At 45.2% G+C, this 15,924-nt stretch overlaps 3 protein-coding genes and 1 pseudogene across 4 annotated transcripts; 2 read left to right on the top strand and 2 right to left on the bottom strand.

Annotated features, from left to right (window-relative positions):
* The first annotated feature begins 5,413 nt into the window (after positions 1–5,413).
* On the top strand, positions 5,414–6,745 carry LOC117193224 (annotated as a pseudogene).
* A 16-nt stretch (positions 6,746–6,761) lies between these two features.
* Positions 6,762–9,516, bottom strand: LOC108160042 (ATP-dependent RNA helicase DDX24). The gene is given in 6 exon segments (XM_017293786.2): positions 6,762–7,043; positions 7,097–7,280; positions 7,338–7,790; positions 7,854–7,973; positions 8,030–8,140; positions 8,143–9,516. Coding segments are annotated over 6 exon segments (2,418 nt in total). The 5' UTR covers positions 9,434–9,516; the 3' UTR covers positions 6,762–6,784.
* Positions 9,517–9,660: 144 nt separating this feature from the next.
* Positions 9,661–11,499, bottom strand: LOC117193225 (phosphate carrier protein, mitochondrial-like). Of its 2 annotated transcripts, none has more exons than XM_033397977.1 (4): positions 11,384–11,499; positions 10,791–10,995; positions 9,970–10,734; positions 9,661–9,912 (listed from the first exon to the last, which is right to left on the bottom strand). In XM_033397977.1, the coding sequence occupies exons 2-4, from the start codon at positions 10,837–10,839 to the stop codon at positions 9,746–9,748; spliced, it is 981 nt and encodes a 326-aa protein (XP_033253868.1). In that variant the 5' UTR covers positions 10,840–10,995; positions 11,384–11,499; the 3' UTR covers positions 9,661–9,745. The 2 variants fall into 2 exon arrangements, with proteins under 2 accessions (XP_033253868.1, XP_033253869.1); XM_033397978.1 differs by lacking the exon at positions 11,384–11,499 and adding an exon at positions 11,329–11,349.
* A 1,971-nt stretch (positions 11,500–13,470) lies between these two features.
* LOC117194071 (zinc finger BED domain-containing protein 1-like) lies at positions 13,471–15,576 on the top strand. The gene is made up of 2 exons (XM_033398712.1): positions 13,471–15,433; positions 15,498–15,576. The coding sequence occupies exons 1-2, from the start codon at positions 13,676–13,678 to the stop codon at positions 15,501–15,503; spliced, it is 1,764 nt and encodes a 587-aa protein (XP_033254603.1). The 5' UTR covers positions 13,471–13,675; the 3' UTR covers positions 15,504–15,576.
* The last annotated feature ends 348 nt before the right edge of the window (positions 15,577–15,924 follow it).

Genomic DNA, 15,924 nt, shown 5'->3' with positions numbered 1-15,924 from the left:
GAGAAAAGAAAAAACCGAAAAATGTGGATGAGATCGGATCGTTATTATAGCCATAATGACCAAATCGCCTTCCACGCGCTTACTCATTCTCTCTCGATCTCTCTATCCATCTCACTCACTCTTTCTCGTGCAGTGTGTTCGCTCTGGCGGAGGGAAGCGAGAAAGAACGGCGGGCTTGTGTGTAAGAAGAAAGAGAGAGAGAAACACTCCACTCTCTCCTATCTCATGACAAGTTCGAGTATAATTCACAGTTAACTTCGTTCCCGCTCGTTAAAGAATCTTTTTTTATAAGTGTGTGAAAAAAAATAAAGGGTTTTACAATCAAAAGGTTAGAGAATACAATTTATTTGGCATACGCCTAACTTTAACGAGGGGGAACGTTGTGAGTTGCTGCGGACACCGCAACTCTACGGTTATACCCGATACTAAGACAGTATGGCTCTCCTCCGGCAGACGCCGCTAATATTAAACGACACGACAAAGAGTGCGTGCGAGAGAGACAGAAAATCAGTCTGAGCGTGACGTCGGACGCTGCGTAGCCACTGCAAATTGATTTGTTCCTATTGGCTATAAAAATGATCTGATCTGATCCAGATTGAGCAATCTGATAGATAGATATGGTAATTATCTATGATTCTGCGTTTTAAGTTTTCTCGAATGTGCAATATTGTGGATGCAACAGATTTTCGTCCTTTGTGTGGGCGAAAGGGGGTGTGGCGAAATTTTGAAACAAACTCGTCTCGGTCCGATATATTAGGAGTGTGGATACCAAATTTGGTTGCTCTAGGTTTTTAGTCTCTGAGATCTAGGCGCTAATGTTTTACTCTAAGCAAAGCCGGCTATGCTACGTGTGTGTTAGAGAGAGACAGGGCGAGAAAAAATTAAATTGTTTTCTTGATTCTGGCTATAATAATTATACGATCCAATTCTGATTCCGCAGTCTTAAAGATATGGTCATTCTCTACAATTCTACGTTTTTGGTTTTCTCATATCTTTAAAATTGTGGATGCCACAGATTTTCGTCCTTTGTGGGGGCGGAAGTGGGCGGGGCGAAGTTTTGAAATATTTTTGTAGCAGTGACATATCACAGAAGTCTGGATCCAAAACATCGTTGCTCTAGCTCTTATAGTCTTTGAGCACTAGGCGCTGAAGGGGACAGACGGACGGACAGACGGACAGACAGACAGGGCTCAATCGACTCGGCTATTGATGCTGATCAAGAATATATATACTTTATGGGGTCGGAAACGATTCCTTCTGGACGTTACACACATCCACTTTTACCACAAATCTAATATACCCCAATACTCATTTTGAGTATCGGGTATAATAAGCGGCTGAGGGCCAAGAATTAGGTGCTATTTGGCAAGCAGCTAATCGGCTGGGATCTGCTCCGAACATTCACCCCCCGTTGGAAGGCAAAGGCTTTCAACAGATCCATCCTGAAGGGGCAGAACCGCTATTTTTCCAACGGCCCTCTTGAAGATGCTTGCTTGGGCGCAGCTGGCGGCTACGCTGGGATGATCGTCGAACGCAGCAATCGGCGCTTCTTTACGAAGGCGGCTTGTCGTGATTACGTCTTGATCATCGGGAACCTCTGTAATTGCATAGAATGGCAGGAAATTTGGCAATGTAGAAACTGTTGAAAGTTGAATTTCATTTGGCGTGGATATGTAGGTTTTTAATATATGGAAAAGTTCGCGCTGCAGTTCCTGATTCTCCGATCGCAGTTTTTCCACTTGCTCCTGGCACTCGAGCAGCTGCTTCCTGCATTGCTGCTCTAAGTTTTGGTACTCCAGCGTTGTGGGTCGAAAATCGTCAATAGAGATGCACGAGGAATTTTCCAAAGCGGCTAAAGCTACACGCTTATTCTCCGAGCTATCAATGCTTCCTGATACTATCCAACCAAGTTTAGTCTCCTGCAATGTTGGCAATTGGGCTGATAGTCGAATCTGTCCGACGAACATTAAATCGAAGAACACACCAGAACCTATCAACAGATCGATACGTTGGGGCTTGGAGAAATTAGGTTCAGCTAGTTTTAGATTATTCGGCATTGGCCAATCCTTTGCGTCTACGCCGAAGTTAGGCTGTATTTCCGTAATTGAGTTGGTGACAATTGCAGCGAAGGAAGCTCGATAGCTTGCGTCCTGGGATTGTACAACTATATGTACAGACTTGCTCAAAGGTAGAATGGAATCTCCGATTCCAGAGATGTGAACATAAGACGAGCGATGATCCAACTGCAACTGATCAGCAAGTCTAGATGTTACAAAGTTTGCCTGTGATGCAGAATCCAAAATGGCACGACGTGGGATAAGTGCTCCATAACGATCTGTTACATGGACGAGGGCAGTAGGTAGCAAAACGTTCTGGCTAGGCTGAGATTTCTGGATCGAGGGGGGAGGGCTAGAACACCCGCTTGCTAGAAGCACAGTCGCGGCCTCTTGCTGGATCGATTCCTCGGCCGGTGAAGAGGAAGATGAAGCACCAGTTCCCGATGGAATGTGGAGTAGCGTGTGATGTTTGGCCTGGCAATGCCTGCAAAGTCCTGACCTGCACCTCTGCAATTCATGGCCTTTGTTGAGGCAGTTCAAACACAAGCGGCTCTTCTTTGCTTCTTTGTATCGTTCAAACGCAGAGAGATTCAGGAATGCCTGACATCTAGATATGTAATGCTCGGAGGAATTGCAATGGTTACATATGGGGTTAGGATGGTCGTTACTGGAGGTGATAAGGGTGACAGGTTTGTCTTCTCCCACCTGTTGACTAGGACTTGTTGCCATGGCTGATCCCAAATTCTCCAGCATCCGACATCTCGCTTCCAAAAAGCGAGCAAGTTCTCTTCCCATTTCTCCTTTGTTTTGTGGTCCAGTTTCGTGCCTATGATGAAGATCAGCAACCCATCCGAAATCTCCTGCGGGGTCGCCAAGGTCTGAAGTGCACGCAAGTGCGAATTGATTTTGTCGCTGAGCGCGCTCAAGCCGATAGCTGAGCCCTTCTCCACCCCTTGCAGCCCGAAAATAGCCTTGACGTGTGCCTGAAAATGTAACAGTTTATTATCGAATCGCAACATCAGCAAATTCAACGCCTTGTCGTAATTCTCCTCAGAAAGTTCCAAGGAACGAATCGTATCCAGCGCAGCACCATCTAGACATCCACGAAGATATTGGAATTTTTCGATGATTGGTATACGATGGTCTTTGTGCACCATTGTCGCGAACATCGAGTGGAATTCTGGCCAATCCATGTAGTTCCCCCCGAATCGCGGAAGCTGCAACTCGGGCATTCGAGAACGGCCTATACTATTATAGGCGAACAACGACGAATTCCCCTCGAGAGTATGCCGAGCCGTTGAATTGGCAACATTTACCGTGCGAGCAGCCATCAACTCCCGCGACAGCCTGGACCTAACCTTGACATAAACATTCGAAAAGTCCAGCTGGGCATCATGGGCTAACTGCAGGAAATCCAGCCTTTCAAGGCTCGTTTGAGCGGCATCGAAATCCGCATTCATTCGCTCGATCTGCTCTAAGCGAGCTTGAAGTTCTGCCTCATCTAACTCGGCAAGCTCTTCCTTGGTGAGAAAGCGATCCATGGCCTTTAGTTGGCGCGTGGGACGTGGGAACCGAAAGCAAAGGGATTACAGCTAATGACTTTAGCTGTGCGAGCTGTCCGATTCCGCTTTGTACTCCGCTTGTGTGTATTAGTGAGTTCGCTGCACTGCCTACCGCACTGCACTGACCGAATTGTCGCGACAGAGAAATTAATAGCCAGCAATGCGTGTATGTAGGTGTATGTAAGTGTGTTTTAGCACCGAATTGTGCTTAACCGCCGAAAATTTGCTAGGGCTAACGAATGTCGATCGCGAATGATTATTATTTGACTCTGCAACTCAGAGATCACGTCGGGGTCACCAAATTTTATGTGGAGATAATGTTTTTTATCCCCAATCGGCAGACTAATTATTTCGAATTAAATAAAACTCGGCGCAGAAATAAAATTACGATATGTTCTTTAATGCGTGACATCCAAATTGCAAGTGTGGCTTGCCTGCCCTTTACATTGCCGCTCCGATCGCTAAGCGCAGCTTCGCTCGGCCGACGTCGGTCGGCAGACGCAAAGCGGAGATAGCGAAGAGCGAGCTGGCAGAGAGCGTTTAGCAGGGCAAGCAAGCGCAAAGCTTTAACAAACAAATGAGTGACATATACATAAGTAACAAACAAAACAAGCGGCTGAGGGCCAAGAATTAGGTGCTATTTGGCAAGCAGCTAATCGGCTGGGTTCTGCCCCGAACACAGGGTTTACTCAGTAATTAGTGGGTAGCATTTCCATCGGCCTCTTATCAGACATTGTATGGATCGAAATATTATTAACCATGCGACGCTGACAATTGATAAGGGGCGTTACATTCATAACCCATTTATCTATGGATGGAATATACCTAACTTTGTATCATGCTTTTTCTATCATTTATTGAAACGAATTCAATCCTGATCATTTGAATAGAGTTCGAGGGTCCATATGATATATGTATGTAGGATCCATATGAACATAATAAGTAAAGACCAAAAATCAGGTCCATTTAAATTTAGATGATTTAAATTAGATAATTTTATGGAAATATAATTATTTGTTCCCTTTTTAATCCGAACACACAATCAAAATTCAAAATAATTTCAACGTTTTTTATTCTACCGTAATACAGAGGAGTCGCACTTAAGCTGACCGCTATTAAAGTATTGAGCTGGATGCTATTCATTCTTTTTTTTTAAGCTGCTGTTGAATGAAAGCGGCTCTCTCTCTCTCTCTCTCTGTCTCTGTCTCTCTCAAGACGAACTAATGCTTCCTGCAAGTGTCGACAGTCAAAGATAATTACTATGACACTATTTTGGCTGCGTTGAACTAACAAAGCTGGAAGCTATGACGGTGCAGTGCAATTGAGGCAAATGTGTAGTTAGCGTGTAGTTGCCATGTAAGGAAATTAATTAAGTGGAAATATTTAATGACCGATTTTGCTTAAACCTTATTTCATAAGCAAAGAAATAAAAAGGAGTACTTAAAATTAGCCAGTCATATAGGAAAATGATTAACTAATTGAATAAAATTATGTGTGCATGGCTTAATGGTCTATACAGCTAGTAATATTCGACGGAAGATCAAAATTGAACAATATGGTTACCAAACCTCGACGGAGAACTATTAACCTACTATAAGCCAAGGGGGAATTTCAATTTTCCACCGAAAATAATAAAAAAGTAATAATTTTAACAGGGTTCAAGTTCAGGTTTTTTTTAAGTTCAGAGGAAAGATGGCTGATCTATAAGAAGAATTTACAATCGTTAATATATTCCGCCTTTTACCTCAAGTGTTAAATAGAGGGGGCTTAAGTGGGATAAGTTCATACCAGATGCTATATTGTTGTTGAGGATCCAAAATTGCGTCAAAATTATGGGCATGGCTAATATGGCTATCTAGTTAATATGGAGTCCATGGAAGTAGATGAAAACGCTCCCCAGCTGTAAGTGTCCAATAAACATTCATGGGATTCATTAGGTAGATCCTCTTCCATTGATAGATACGTCCGCACGCCGGAGGATGTAAAGGCAATTGTGAAACATGCCAAGTTGGACGAGAGGCAGCTCACCCAAGTTACTCAGGCACTGTATTACCCCTCGGCAAATATTGTCGCCGACAATCTGCGTCTGCTAGAGCTCGATTTCGACATGCTGCATCACATCCGCGAGGGTCAGACGCTCCACTTCAAGAGTGGCCTTAATGAAAAGATCGTGCTCTGCACTGACGAGCGGACGTACGATGTTAAGGGCGCTGAGATCTCCAACAGCTTGTTGCTCGTGCCGGATTTAAAGTTTGGCGCTGCCACCAGCACATCCCGCGCACAGGCAATGCAAACGCTTCTCTGGAGCGAAGTCTCAACGACAGCACAGAAGATGACCTGGAAGTGCCTCGTACTCTGGAGCAGCGTTCGGTCCTGGCCGTGTTCCATGAATACTTTGAGTGCCGCGAGATCAAGCCCCGCTTCCGCAAACAGGGCGAGCTGCTTCAACTAACTCGGTATTCGGGGCCGGAGAACGAGTATTGCATTGAGCGGAAGGTCCTCCTTAGCTTTCAACAATTGCTGGACACGGTCCAGTGCAGTAGGGCACAATTTGAGGAGGGTCTACGGAACTTTCGCGCCTTGGAATTCGATGGTCATATACGCGTATTGGAATACGAGTACGAGTATCGAATAATCAGTCTGATGCTCGGTTTGATCAGCGAAAACTCCTGGGCCCTGGACGAAGTGGAAAGGGGGGAAACAATCAGCGCTTTGAAGAGCATTGCACCAGAGCCTGTAGTGACTGGGCTCTTTGACATCTATACCATTCCCAGCGAGCGCTGTCCAGGCCAGTTCTCCTACCAGGAATCCCTGGTCGCTCGGATTGTCGCCCAGAACATTCTGCAGCCGGGGCTGCGTTTCCGCAATGAGGAATTTATGCATTCCTGGCAGGAGGCCAAGCCCGAGGGCATGACCCTGGAGGAGATGAAACCGTATATTGAGTAAGCAAGAGTGGGTTTATCGTTATTTTCACTTGGTCTAATAAATACGTTTATTCTAGGTGTTTCACAACTCCAACTCTGGCTGTATCCACTTTGCTGGCCAAGAACGCGCGTTCTCTGACAGAGGCTGGCGTTAGGTACTACGTGTCGAAGCATTGATCGACTTATCCGGAACTTTATTCGTATAATCCTTTGTGAATTTTTTAAGTAAAATAATGTTGATTTAGGCATTTTTTTTCCGTTTGTTTCGTTGCTTTGTGGCCAGCTTCTGGTCCTCGATGGTCGCCTTCATGGTATCCACGGCACTTGTGGTGTGACTCGTGGTTACATCAGAGTTCTCGCTGTTGGGATACTTGAAGCTGAAGCCTCTAGGGAAAAGGGGCTGAGCTAGGAGAGAATGGAGCTGTGCCCGCACTGTTTCCACGTGGACGCGATTGCGTCGTCGTTCTATCACAAAGGGATCCTCATCTTGGTCGCTGCCACTACACCAAATTGTTATTAGAGCAAATTCGAATGTGGTTTCATGTAGACTTACGACTCATCGTTGTAGCCATCAATGATCATGTCCATTTCCTCGGCGTGCTTCTTCATCCTGCCACGCTCGCTCTGAACCCGCTTGAGTTTCAGCTCCTCCTTGTCCAGGTCACGAGCTAGGTTTACACGCTCTCTCACACCGGCCAAAAAACGCTCCGAGATGGGGAATAGTGGCAGATCCTCGGCTGCAAGAATAAATTGTGTGTTAATAAGTCGTTTCGCGATATCTAAGTATCACTCACTTCTCTCTAGTGTTTTGTAGAGCTTTACGTAGCTCCTGACCTCGCCAGGTTCCATGAACATGACGGTTATTCCATGCTTATTGGCTCGAGCAGTACGGCCCGAGCGATGAACATAGTTCTCACTGGTGCGTGGCACCTGATAGTGAATCACATGCTCCACATTGGGAATGTCCAGGCCACGGGCAGCTACATCTGTGGCGATTAGTAGACCTGTGGGACAGTCGCGGAAGCGTTCAAGGTTCTTCAGGCGCTGCTTCTGAATCATGTTGGCGTGGAGGGGAAGAGGACTGCAATCCAGCAGGACAAAGAGCGTGGCCAAACGCCTGACACAGTCTATGGAGTTGCAGAAGACGATGGTGCGGCCGGGATGGCGCTGGATGAAGTAATATAGATAGAAGTCCTTCTGATCGATGGGACACAGCAGACGGCTTTCGGTCAACGTTTGAGCGGTTTCTGTCAGAGATCATTTAAGGTTTATTGTGGATGCCATTTGGGGTTTCAATGAGATCTACTAACGTTGAGTGCTGGTTATATCTACAATTTTGGGCTGAGATATGCCCAGCTCCTCAATGAGGCTTTCGATTTTCTGATCCACCGTTTGCTTCACAAACTTGGGACGCTTTCCCACATTGCGCTCTTCGAGTTGAAAATTACATATATTTTGGCATTGATGAAAGGTTTCTCTATCTTACTCTGCATGTGATCTGGCAGATCATGGACCAAAGTCAGTGTGGCGGAGAAAACAAAGTTTTGGCGTTGTTGCTTCTTTTGCTCGTCTGCGTTGAGCACCTTGAGAAGGCTAGGAGCCCTTCGAAATGACCCTTCTCGACCATACGATCCGTTTCGTCGATAACCACGAAGCTCAAATTATCCAGCTTGTTGAGGTGCTGGTTGCCCTGGGCAAACAGTTCCCAGAGGCGGCCGGGGGTGGCCACAACGATCTCCGGACACTGCCGGAGCACACGTTCCTGCTTGGCTACAGACAGGCCCCCGAAGATAGCAGCTACTTTGATTCCAGTGTATTTAGCTGCACACACCAGGTGATTCTTTACCTGGACGGCCAGCTCCCGAGTGGGTGTCAGCACCAGACCGTACAGGGGAGTTTGCTTGCGCTGTTCACGCTGTTCGGCGTCGCTGTCCTCATCGCTGGCACCAGAGACGTGGTCCAGCTCGTCAGGCGGCGGTGTCAGTTCATGCTCATCGTCGGCTGGCGGAGCTATTGGCGCGCCCTTCACTTTGGGGGCCTTGCGAATGCCAGAACTAGCATTTATCTGCTTCAGCTCCATAATTCCAGCCAGCATAGGAATGCCAAAGGCCAGGGTCTTTCCACTGCCGATTTCCGCAGCTCCTGCGATATCCTTTTTGCCGTGGATGGCAGCTGGCAGAGTCATGGACTGAATTTGCGTGGGTGCCTTAAAGCCCTGTTCAGCCAGTGCTCGTAGAATGTTAGAAGGCACTCCCAAGCCATTCCAAGCGGACAGTTCATCCTCGTATTCCGTCGAAGCGGGCACAAGCTGAGGTACTTCTTCATCACTCGAGGGCTCCACTGCCTCCTCATTTTCATCGTCCGATTGCGGAGGTCTCAACAGTACATATTGACCTGAAGGATTGTCCTCGTTGTCGTCCGACTCCGAACCATCTTCTTCAATATTTTCCTTTTTCAGCTTTCGCGATTCCTTTCGCTTTTGTCGTTTCTCCTTCAGTTTCTCTAGTTTCTGTGCATGACGTTCGGCTTGACGCGCCTTTCTGGTGGACTTGGCCGTAAACACCACTTCGTCCTCGCTTTCCGATTCACTGGAGCTCTCACTGGGCCCCTCCTCCTCCACAGTCTTGGATACCTTCTTCTTTTTACTCTTCACCTTCTCTTTTTTATCATTCCTTTTAGATGCTCTCTTCTTTGAAGACTTTACCAGCTCTGCATCGTAATCCTCCAGAACTTCCAGTCCAATCAGGCCCTCGTAGCCGCCAAACTCATCGGAAATCACGTGGCCCTTTATTTTCACCTTTTGCCAGTTCTATGCCTTATAATTTTTGCTCTCCTTGTTACCTTTCTTTCCTTTCTTTGTTAGCTTCGCGGTTTTAGCCGTTGATACCATTTTTATGAATTAAAATAAAAATTATTCAAATCAAAATTTAGCCGCTGACCGCGTGTTTATATGTTGTTTATATGTTGATTCGCCAGGGCTGTTATGCAGCATGGAACAGATGTTCAGTGCTGTGCAATATATACAGAGTTGCCTATGGCGATGGCAGAAAATTGCCGTTAAATTAAACGGAATGTACACACAATTTTCTTCTATTTACAAAAATAAATATTTTAAAGTTTGGTTTTTATTCAATCGTGGTTTTACTATTCAAATGTCGACCAATTCGTTTAACAAGAGAGGCTTACCCGATTTCTAAACGGCTTACTGCTCGCCAGTCACGCCCAACTTCTTCTTCAGGGATTCGGGCATTTCTGGTGGAGGTGGAAGTGGCATGCGGAGAGTAACCTTCACGGCATCGTAGATGAACCACTGTGCAGCAGTCAGGGTGCCGATCATCACAATCCTAGGCACCAATCCGCCCCAGAGTCCTGTAGAAAAGTAGAGTTTAAGGCAAGGGCTTACACAAAACCAGAATCACTATTCACCAGCCCAGCCCAGCTGTTTGGCCACATCCAGGGCGGAGGCGCCCTTAGCCTGGTTCAGTTTTGAGACCACTGTATCGGCGGGATGCGAGACAATGGCGCAGAAGACACCGGCAATGTAGCCAGCGGCGAAGGTGACTACCAGTTGCTCGCCCTTGGTGCAGTCGGCACGTGGCTTGGGAACCACATACTTGTACAGCAGCTCGAGGGTGCGCTCGAAGCAGGCGAACTTCATCATGGTGTATGGAATCTGTCGCATCCAGAGTGGGACCAGACCCTTGTAGAAGGCGCCAATGCCCTCCTGGGCAGTCATCTTGGGCAGAGCCTCGCGCAGCGTCTTGGCAAATCCGGGAGTGGTCTGAATCTTGACCTTGGCCGCCTCCATGGGCGCCAGGGCAATATCAGCGAAGAACTCGGCGGAGGCCGAGGAGGCCAAGTACAGGCCGGTTCTATACAGGAAGGCGTTCTCCTCGCCAATGGCATCGCCGTAAATGACTTTGAAGACCTCGTAAAGACCGAACTTGCACAGGCCCTGCATGGAGTAGCCGATGAAGGTGGGTGCCCAGCCCTTGCCCAGACCCCTCACACCCTCCTCGGCCAAACTGACCAGGAAACCGTTGAACACACTCTTGTACTTGGCCGGATCCACCTGCAGGCGGCACTTCACCAAATCCAGAGGCACTACCAAGGTGTGTGTGGAGCCGCAGGAGATGATGCCTCCCAAGCCGCACAGCAGGAAGTATTTGTTCGATCCGAACTCGCAGGAATCTAAGCCAGAGCCAGAGATTAGAATGGTTTCCCTGGATCATCATCCATCCACATACCACCCAGAGGAGCTGCGGCGGCGGCGGCTATGTTTGCGGGGCGAGACATCGTCAAGGGCCGAGACTGACGGGGATGCCACTTTAGAGAGCGCAAGGTCGGAGGCAGGAGTGGCAGCCTGGCAGTTGACGCTGGTGAACGGCGACCTGAACGATGAGCTCTGCGCGGACTCGAAGATTGATTTGAACATGTTGCCAAGAGAAGGTGCTAAAAAGAGATGGGAACACGGAGGGAGAAATTAGGATGCTTTAAGGTTAAGGTCATGATGTAACCGAACGGATTCCATATACATAGAACAGAAAGCATACAATGTGATCTTTATTCCATAATCACTTATGAACTGAACGGATGATATACTTCCATTTTCGAAAAATGCCAATAGTTTAACCGTTTCGTTTTGACATCATTTTGAACTCATGGTTTCAATTGCTTTTTTACATAACTATTGTTTTCTTTCTCTTGCAAACAGTTCATCACAGCATTAAGAATTGCGTAATAGTTTGTTCCCAGTGAGAATCGGTAGCGTAGCACTTTGCTTACAGTTCGAAAAACTTTGGAAAACCAGAGGCATTTGGGGAATCGAAAAAACACTCACTTCAAAGTGCTGGGGATCGGAAGTGAAGTACAGAAAGGCCTGAAGTGTAGATGAAGTAAAGTTGTGTTGCTGGGCTGAAATTAGAGGACCCAAAACAACGTTCGTCGCGCGCTAGACCAGAAAATCAAATGCAGCAGTTGCAATAAAAAATCTAGAGCTTGCAGCCTCCCGCCCAGGGCTGTGAAATGCGATCACAACGAATCGGTTCAAGACGGTTACGAAACGGTTACAGAGAGGTTTATTAACTGACATGAAAATGTTGTGGTCAAGAAGAAAGAAGGCATTAAGGTAGGGTATCTCCCAAACATGGTTAGCCTTCAGGTCACCTGACAACCCCTGAGTAGACATTGTTATTTATAAAACGACAGAACAGATTTTGGCCAGCGTCTGTCTTTGCTTATAGACTGTATATATATAAAAATACATTCATTAACGCTCGCGGCCAGCTGATCGGAGGACGAGAAATTGGCAATACAATCGATTGAACGATTCGCTCTGGATCAAGGTTAAGATCTTTTGTTTTATGCAAAATTTAAACATTTTATTTGAAACGTACAATGCTAGATAATATTGTATGTATTGTATAAGTATTTAGTACTGAAATCGGTAGTTAGTAACTTTATGGACATAGGATTTATTACAAAACGAGGGGGAACGTTGTGAGTTGCTGCGGAGACCGCAACTCTACAGTTATACCCGATACTAAGTCAGCATGGCTCTCCTCCGGCAGACCCCATTAATATTAAACGACACGACAAGGAGTGCGTGCGAGAGAGACAGAAAATCAGTCTGAGCGTGACGTCGGGTGCTGCGTAGCCAGTGCAAATTGATTTGTTCCTTTTGGCTATAAAAATGATCTGATCTGATCCAGATTCAGCAATCTGATATATATGATCATTATCTATGATTCTGCGTTTTTAGTTTTCTCGTATCCTCAATATTGTGGATGCAACAGATTTTCATCCTTTGCGTGGGCGGAAGGGGGTGTGACGAAATTTTGAAACAAACTCGTCTCGGTCCAATATATTAGGAGTGTGGATACCAAATTTGGTTGCTCTAGCTTTTATAGTCTCTGAGATCTAGGCGCTAATGTTTTACTCTAAGCAAAGCCGGCTATGCTACGTGTGTGTTAGAGAGAGACAGGGCGAGAAAAAATGAAATTGTTTTCTTGATTCTGGCTATAATAATTATACGATCTGGTTCAGATTTTGCACTCTAGAAGATATAGTCATCTTCTACGATTCTGCGTTTTTAGTTTTCTCGTATCGTCGAAATTGTGGATGCCACAGATTTTCGCGCTATGTGGGGGCGGAAGTGGGCGGGGCAAAGTTTTGAAATATTTTTGTAGCAGTGACATATCACAGAAGTCTGGATCCAAAACATCGTTGCTCTTGCTCTTATAGTCTTTGAGACTAGGCGCTGAAGGGGACGGACAGACGGACGGACGGACAGACAGGCTCAATCGACTCGGCTATTGATGCTGATCAAGAATATATGTATATACTTTATGGGGTCGGAAACGATTCCTTTTGGACGTTACACACATCCACTTTTACCACAAATCTAATATACCCCAATACTCATTTTGAGTATCGGGTATAAAAATGGTATACGTGTACGGCAGCATCGTGTCGTACGATTGCTTTGCGGGCAGTAAGTAAAATTCTGCGTGTTCAGGCCAGCAGCAGATGATTGCCGCGCACTGTGCCAACTTCGTGCGCTCCGGTCTCAACTCGTTCTCGCGCGCTCGGAGGGGCGCTCGGGAGACTTTACGACCCACGATCCACCCGGCGCTCAAGCCATCATGGAGCATAGATCGTAAGGCCTAGTTTAGTTACGTTTCCCACCCAGCTACAAGCTGCCGTCGTGCACATACGCGCATCTACAATCTACATACATATATACATAATAGTGTTGTGTTGCTCATGAGTGAGTGAACAAAAAAGAGTTGTTCACTTAAGTGAGCAACTGAACATGTTCCTTCCAAGTTGTTCTTTTTGTTCACTTGTTCTTTGTTGTTTTTTGTTCACTTGTTCTTTTCTGTTCACTTGTTCTTTTTTGTTCACTTGTTCTTTGTTGTTCACTTGTTCTTTTTTGTTCACTTGTTCTTTGTTATTCACTTGTTCATTTTTACTCACTGGTTCATTTTTACTCACTTGTTCTCTACTCACTTTTTGCGCAATTTTGCTCCTCAAAGGGCATTTTGCGATCTGGCAGCTTTGCTCATATTTGCGTTTACTTCACACTTTTTATATTACGGGCAAAGCTGTTTACAATTTTGAAAAATTCACTATGTCGCTTTTTCGGAAGTATAGTGAGATTTGGAACCATTTCGAGGAAGTTGGACGCCAGGAAGCCAAGTGCAAGTATTGCAAATCTATTTTGAGTTGCAAATCTCAAAGCAACTTAAGCCGCCATTTAAAGAGCAAGCACCCGGCGTCTATGGAGCCCGTTATCCGGCAAAACACCGATGGCCCGATTTTTGTGCAAAGTGCGCAACCAAAAATAACAAGCTTTGCTGAAAGGCCTGTACCAGCGAGCAAAGCGCAGCATATTGATCTGCAACTTGTACGGATGATCGCCAAGGGTCATCACGCCTTGCGCTTGGTCGAAGCACCAGAATTTAAAAAATTTATTCACGATGTGTCGCACACCCCAAACTATAAGCTTCCGACGAGGAAAACATTAACCAGCTCCTTGATTCCCAAAATTCGTGACGAGTACACTGGGACGATAATAGAAGAACTACGTGCGGCCACAGCGGTGTGCTTAACTACAGACGGTTGGACATCTATAACCAACGAAAGTTATCTGGCTGTCACAGTACATTTTATCGATGAGGAATCAACGATGCTGACCTATACAATTGCTTGTCAGGCCTTTGAAGCGTCGCACACTGCTGCGAATCTGTGCAGCTTTTTGGAAAAAATTGTGACTGAATGGGATCTCAAAAACAAAGTCGCAGCAATAGCATCCGATAATGCACACAACATTGCTCTTGCTATTAGAACCGGCAATTGGAGTCATATACGGTGTTTTGCTCATACCCTAAATCTAATTGTCCAAAAAGCTCTAGATAAAATAAGCAGTGTGCGCAGAAAAGCTAAAGCTATAAGCGAATATTTTCATCGCAGCTCATCAGGCTTAAAAAAGCTTAAAGATATGCAAGCGCTGCTTAAGTTGGCTGACCTCAAACTAACACAGGATGTGCCAACACGTTGGAACTCAACGTACAAAATGTTTGAACGGCTGTCTATCCTGAAGGAGGCAGTCGTGGCAGCTCTGTCAACAAGGACAGATTTAATTTTGTCACTAGAAGACTGGGATGTCATTGATGGAGTGCTTCCCGTATTAAAGCCATTTTATGAAGTTACAGAAGAGATCTCAGCTGAAAAAAACCTAACATTGTCAAAAATAATTGCTTTGACTGGATTACTTCAAAGAAAAATGGCTCAAATATATCCAACATTTAAAAATAACCTAGTTGCCGAAGTAATCAATGAAATCATAAACGAGATGGACGGCAGGTTTAACGATTTCGAGGCTAATATTTTGTATGCGGAGAGCACTGTTCTGGATCCCAGGTTCAAAGGACGCGCATTTAAATCTGCGGAGGCCTTTAAAAAGTCAGTAGCGGATATCAACAAAAAATTGGCTCAAACGATACGGTCACTCACTGAACCTCCACAAGAAGCTATAAGCAACAAAAAACAAGAAGAGGACACAATATGGGCTGAATTTGATACCACTTTTCAGCAAGTAAGCCAACCCACCAACAATACGGCAGCATCCATAAGAGAAATGGATAAGTACCTGGCTGAGGAGTACATCAGCCGAAAAGATGATCCATTGGTATGGTGGAATCAGCGGAATGCGCAATACCCGCTACTTTATAACTATATGCTGAAACGCCTCTGCTTAGTCGCCACCTCAGTGCCATGCGAGCGCATATTTTCAAGTGCAGGCGAAACCATACGTAAAAGGCGCTCCCTTTTAAAGTCAACAACCGTTGAAAATTTAATTTTTTGCATAACAACATGTAAATCGGAAGTGAGTTCAACCTAATTTGTACTTGATTGCTTGTTTGCTTGATTAACATTTTTTTCTCTTATAGCGCTAAAATGAAGAAAACGAAAAGTATAAGAATTCCTATGAAAGGATCTCCTTTTTTTTAAGTTAGTATAAGAATTCCTATGAAAGGATCTCCTTATTTTTATGTTAGTATAAGAATTCCTATGAAAGGATCTCCTTATTTTTAAGTTAGTATAAGAATTCCTATGAAAGGATCTCCTTATTTTTATGTTAGTATAAGAATTCCTATGAAAGGATCTCCTTATTTTTTTGTTAGTATAACAATTCCTATGAAAGGAAATAAAAAGTTTGTTTTTTTGTTATATACATTTTTTTTTTTTTTTTATACCCGATACTCAAAATGAGTATTGGGGTGTATTAGATTTGTGGTAAATGCGGATGTGTGTAACGTCCAGAAGGAATCGTTTCCGACCCCATAAAGTATATATATTCTTGATCAGCATCAATAG

This window comes from Drosophila miranda (assembly GCF_003369915.1).
Source record: "Drosophila miranda strain MSH22 chromosome Y unlocalized genomic scaffold, D.miranda_PacBio2.1 Contig_Y2_pilon, whole genome shotgun sequence".
Taxonomy (NCBI): domain Eukaryota; kingdom Metazoa; phylum Arthropoda; class Insecta; order Diptera; family Drosophilidae; genus Drosophila; species Drosophila miranda.
Note: the sequence above shows the minus strand (reverse complement) of the source record. Positions and strands in the feature narration are given on the sequence as shown.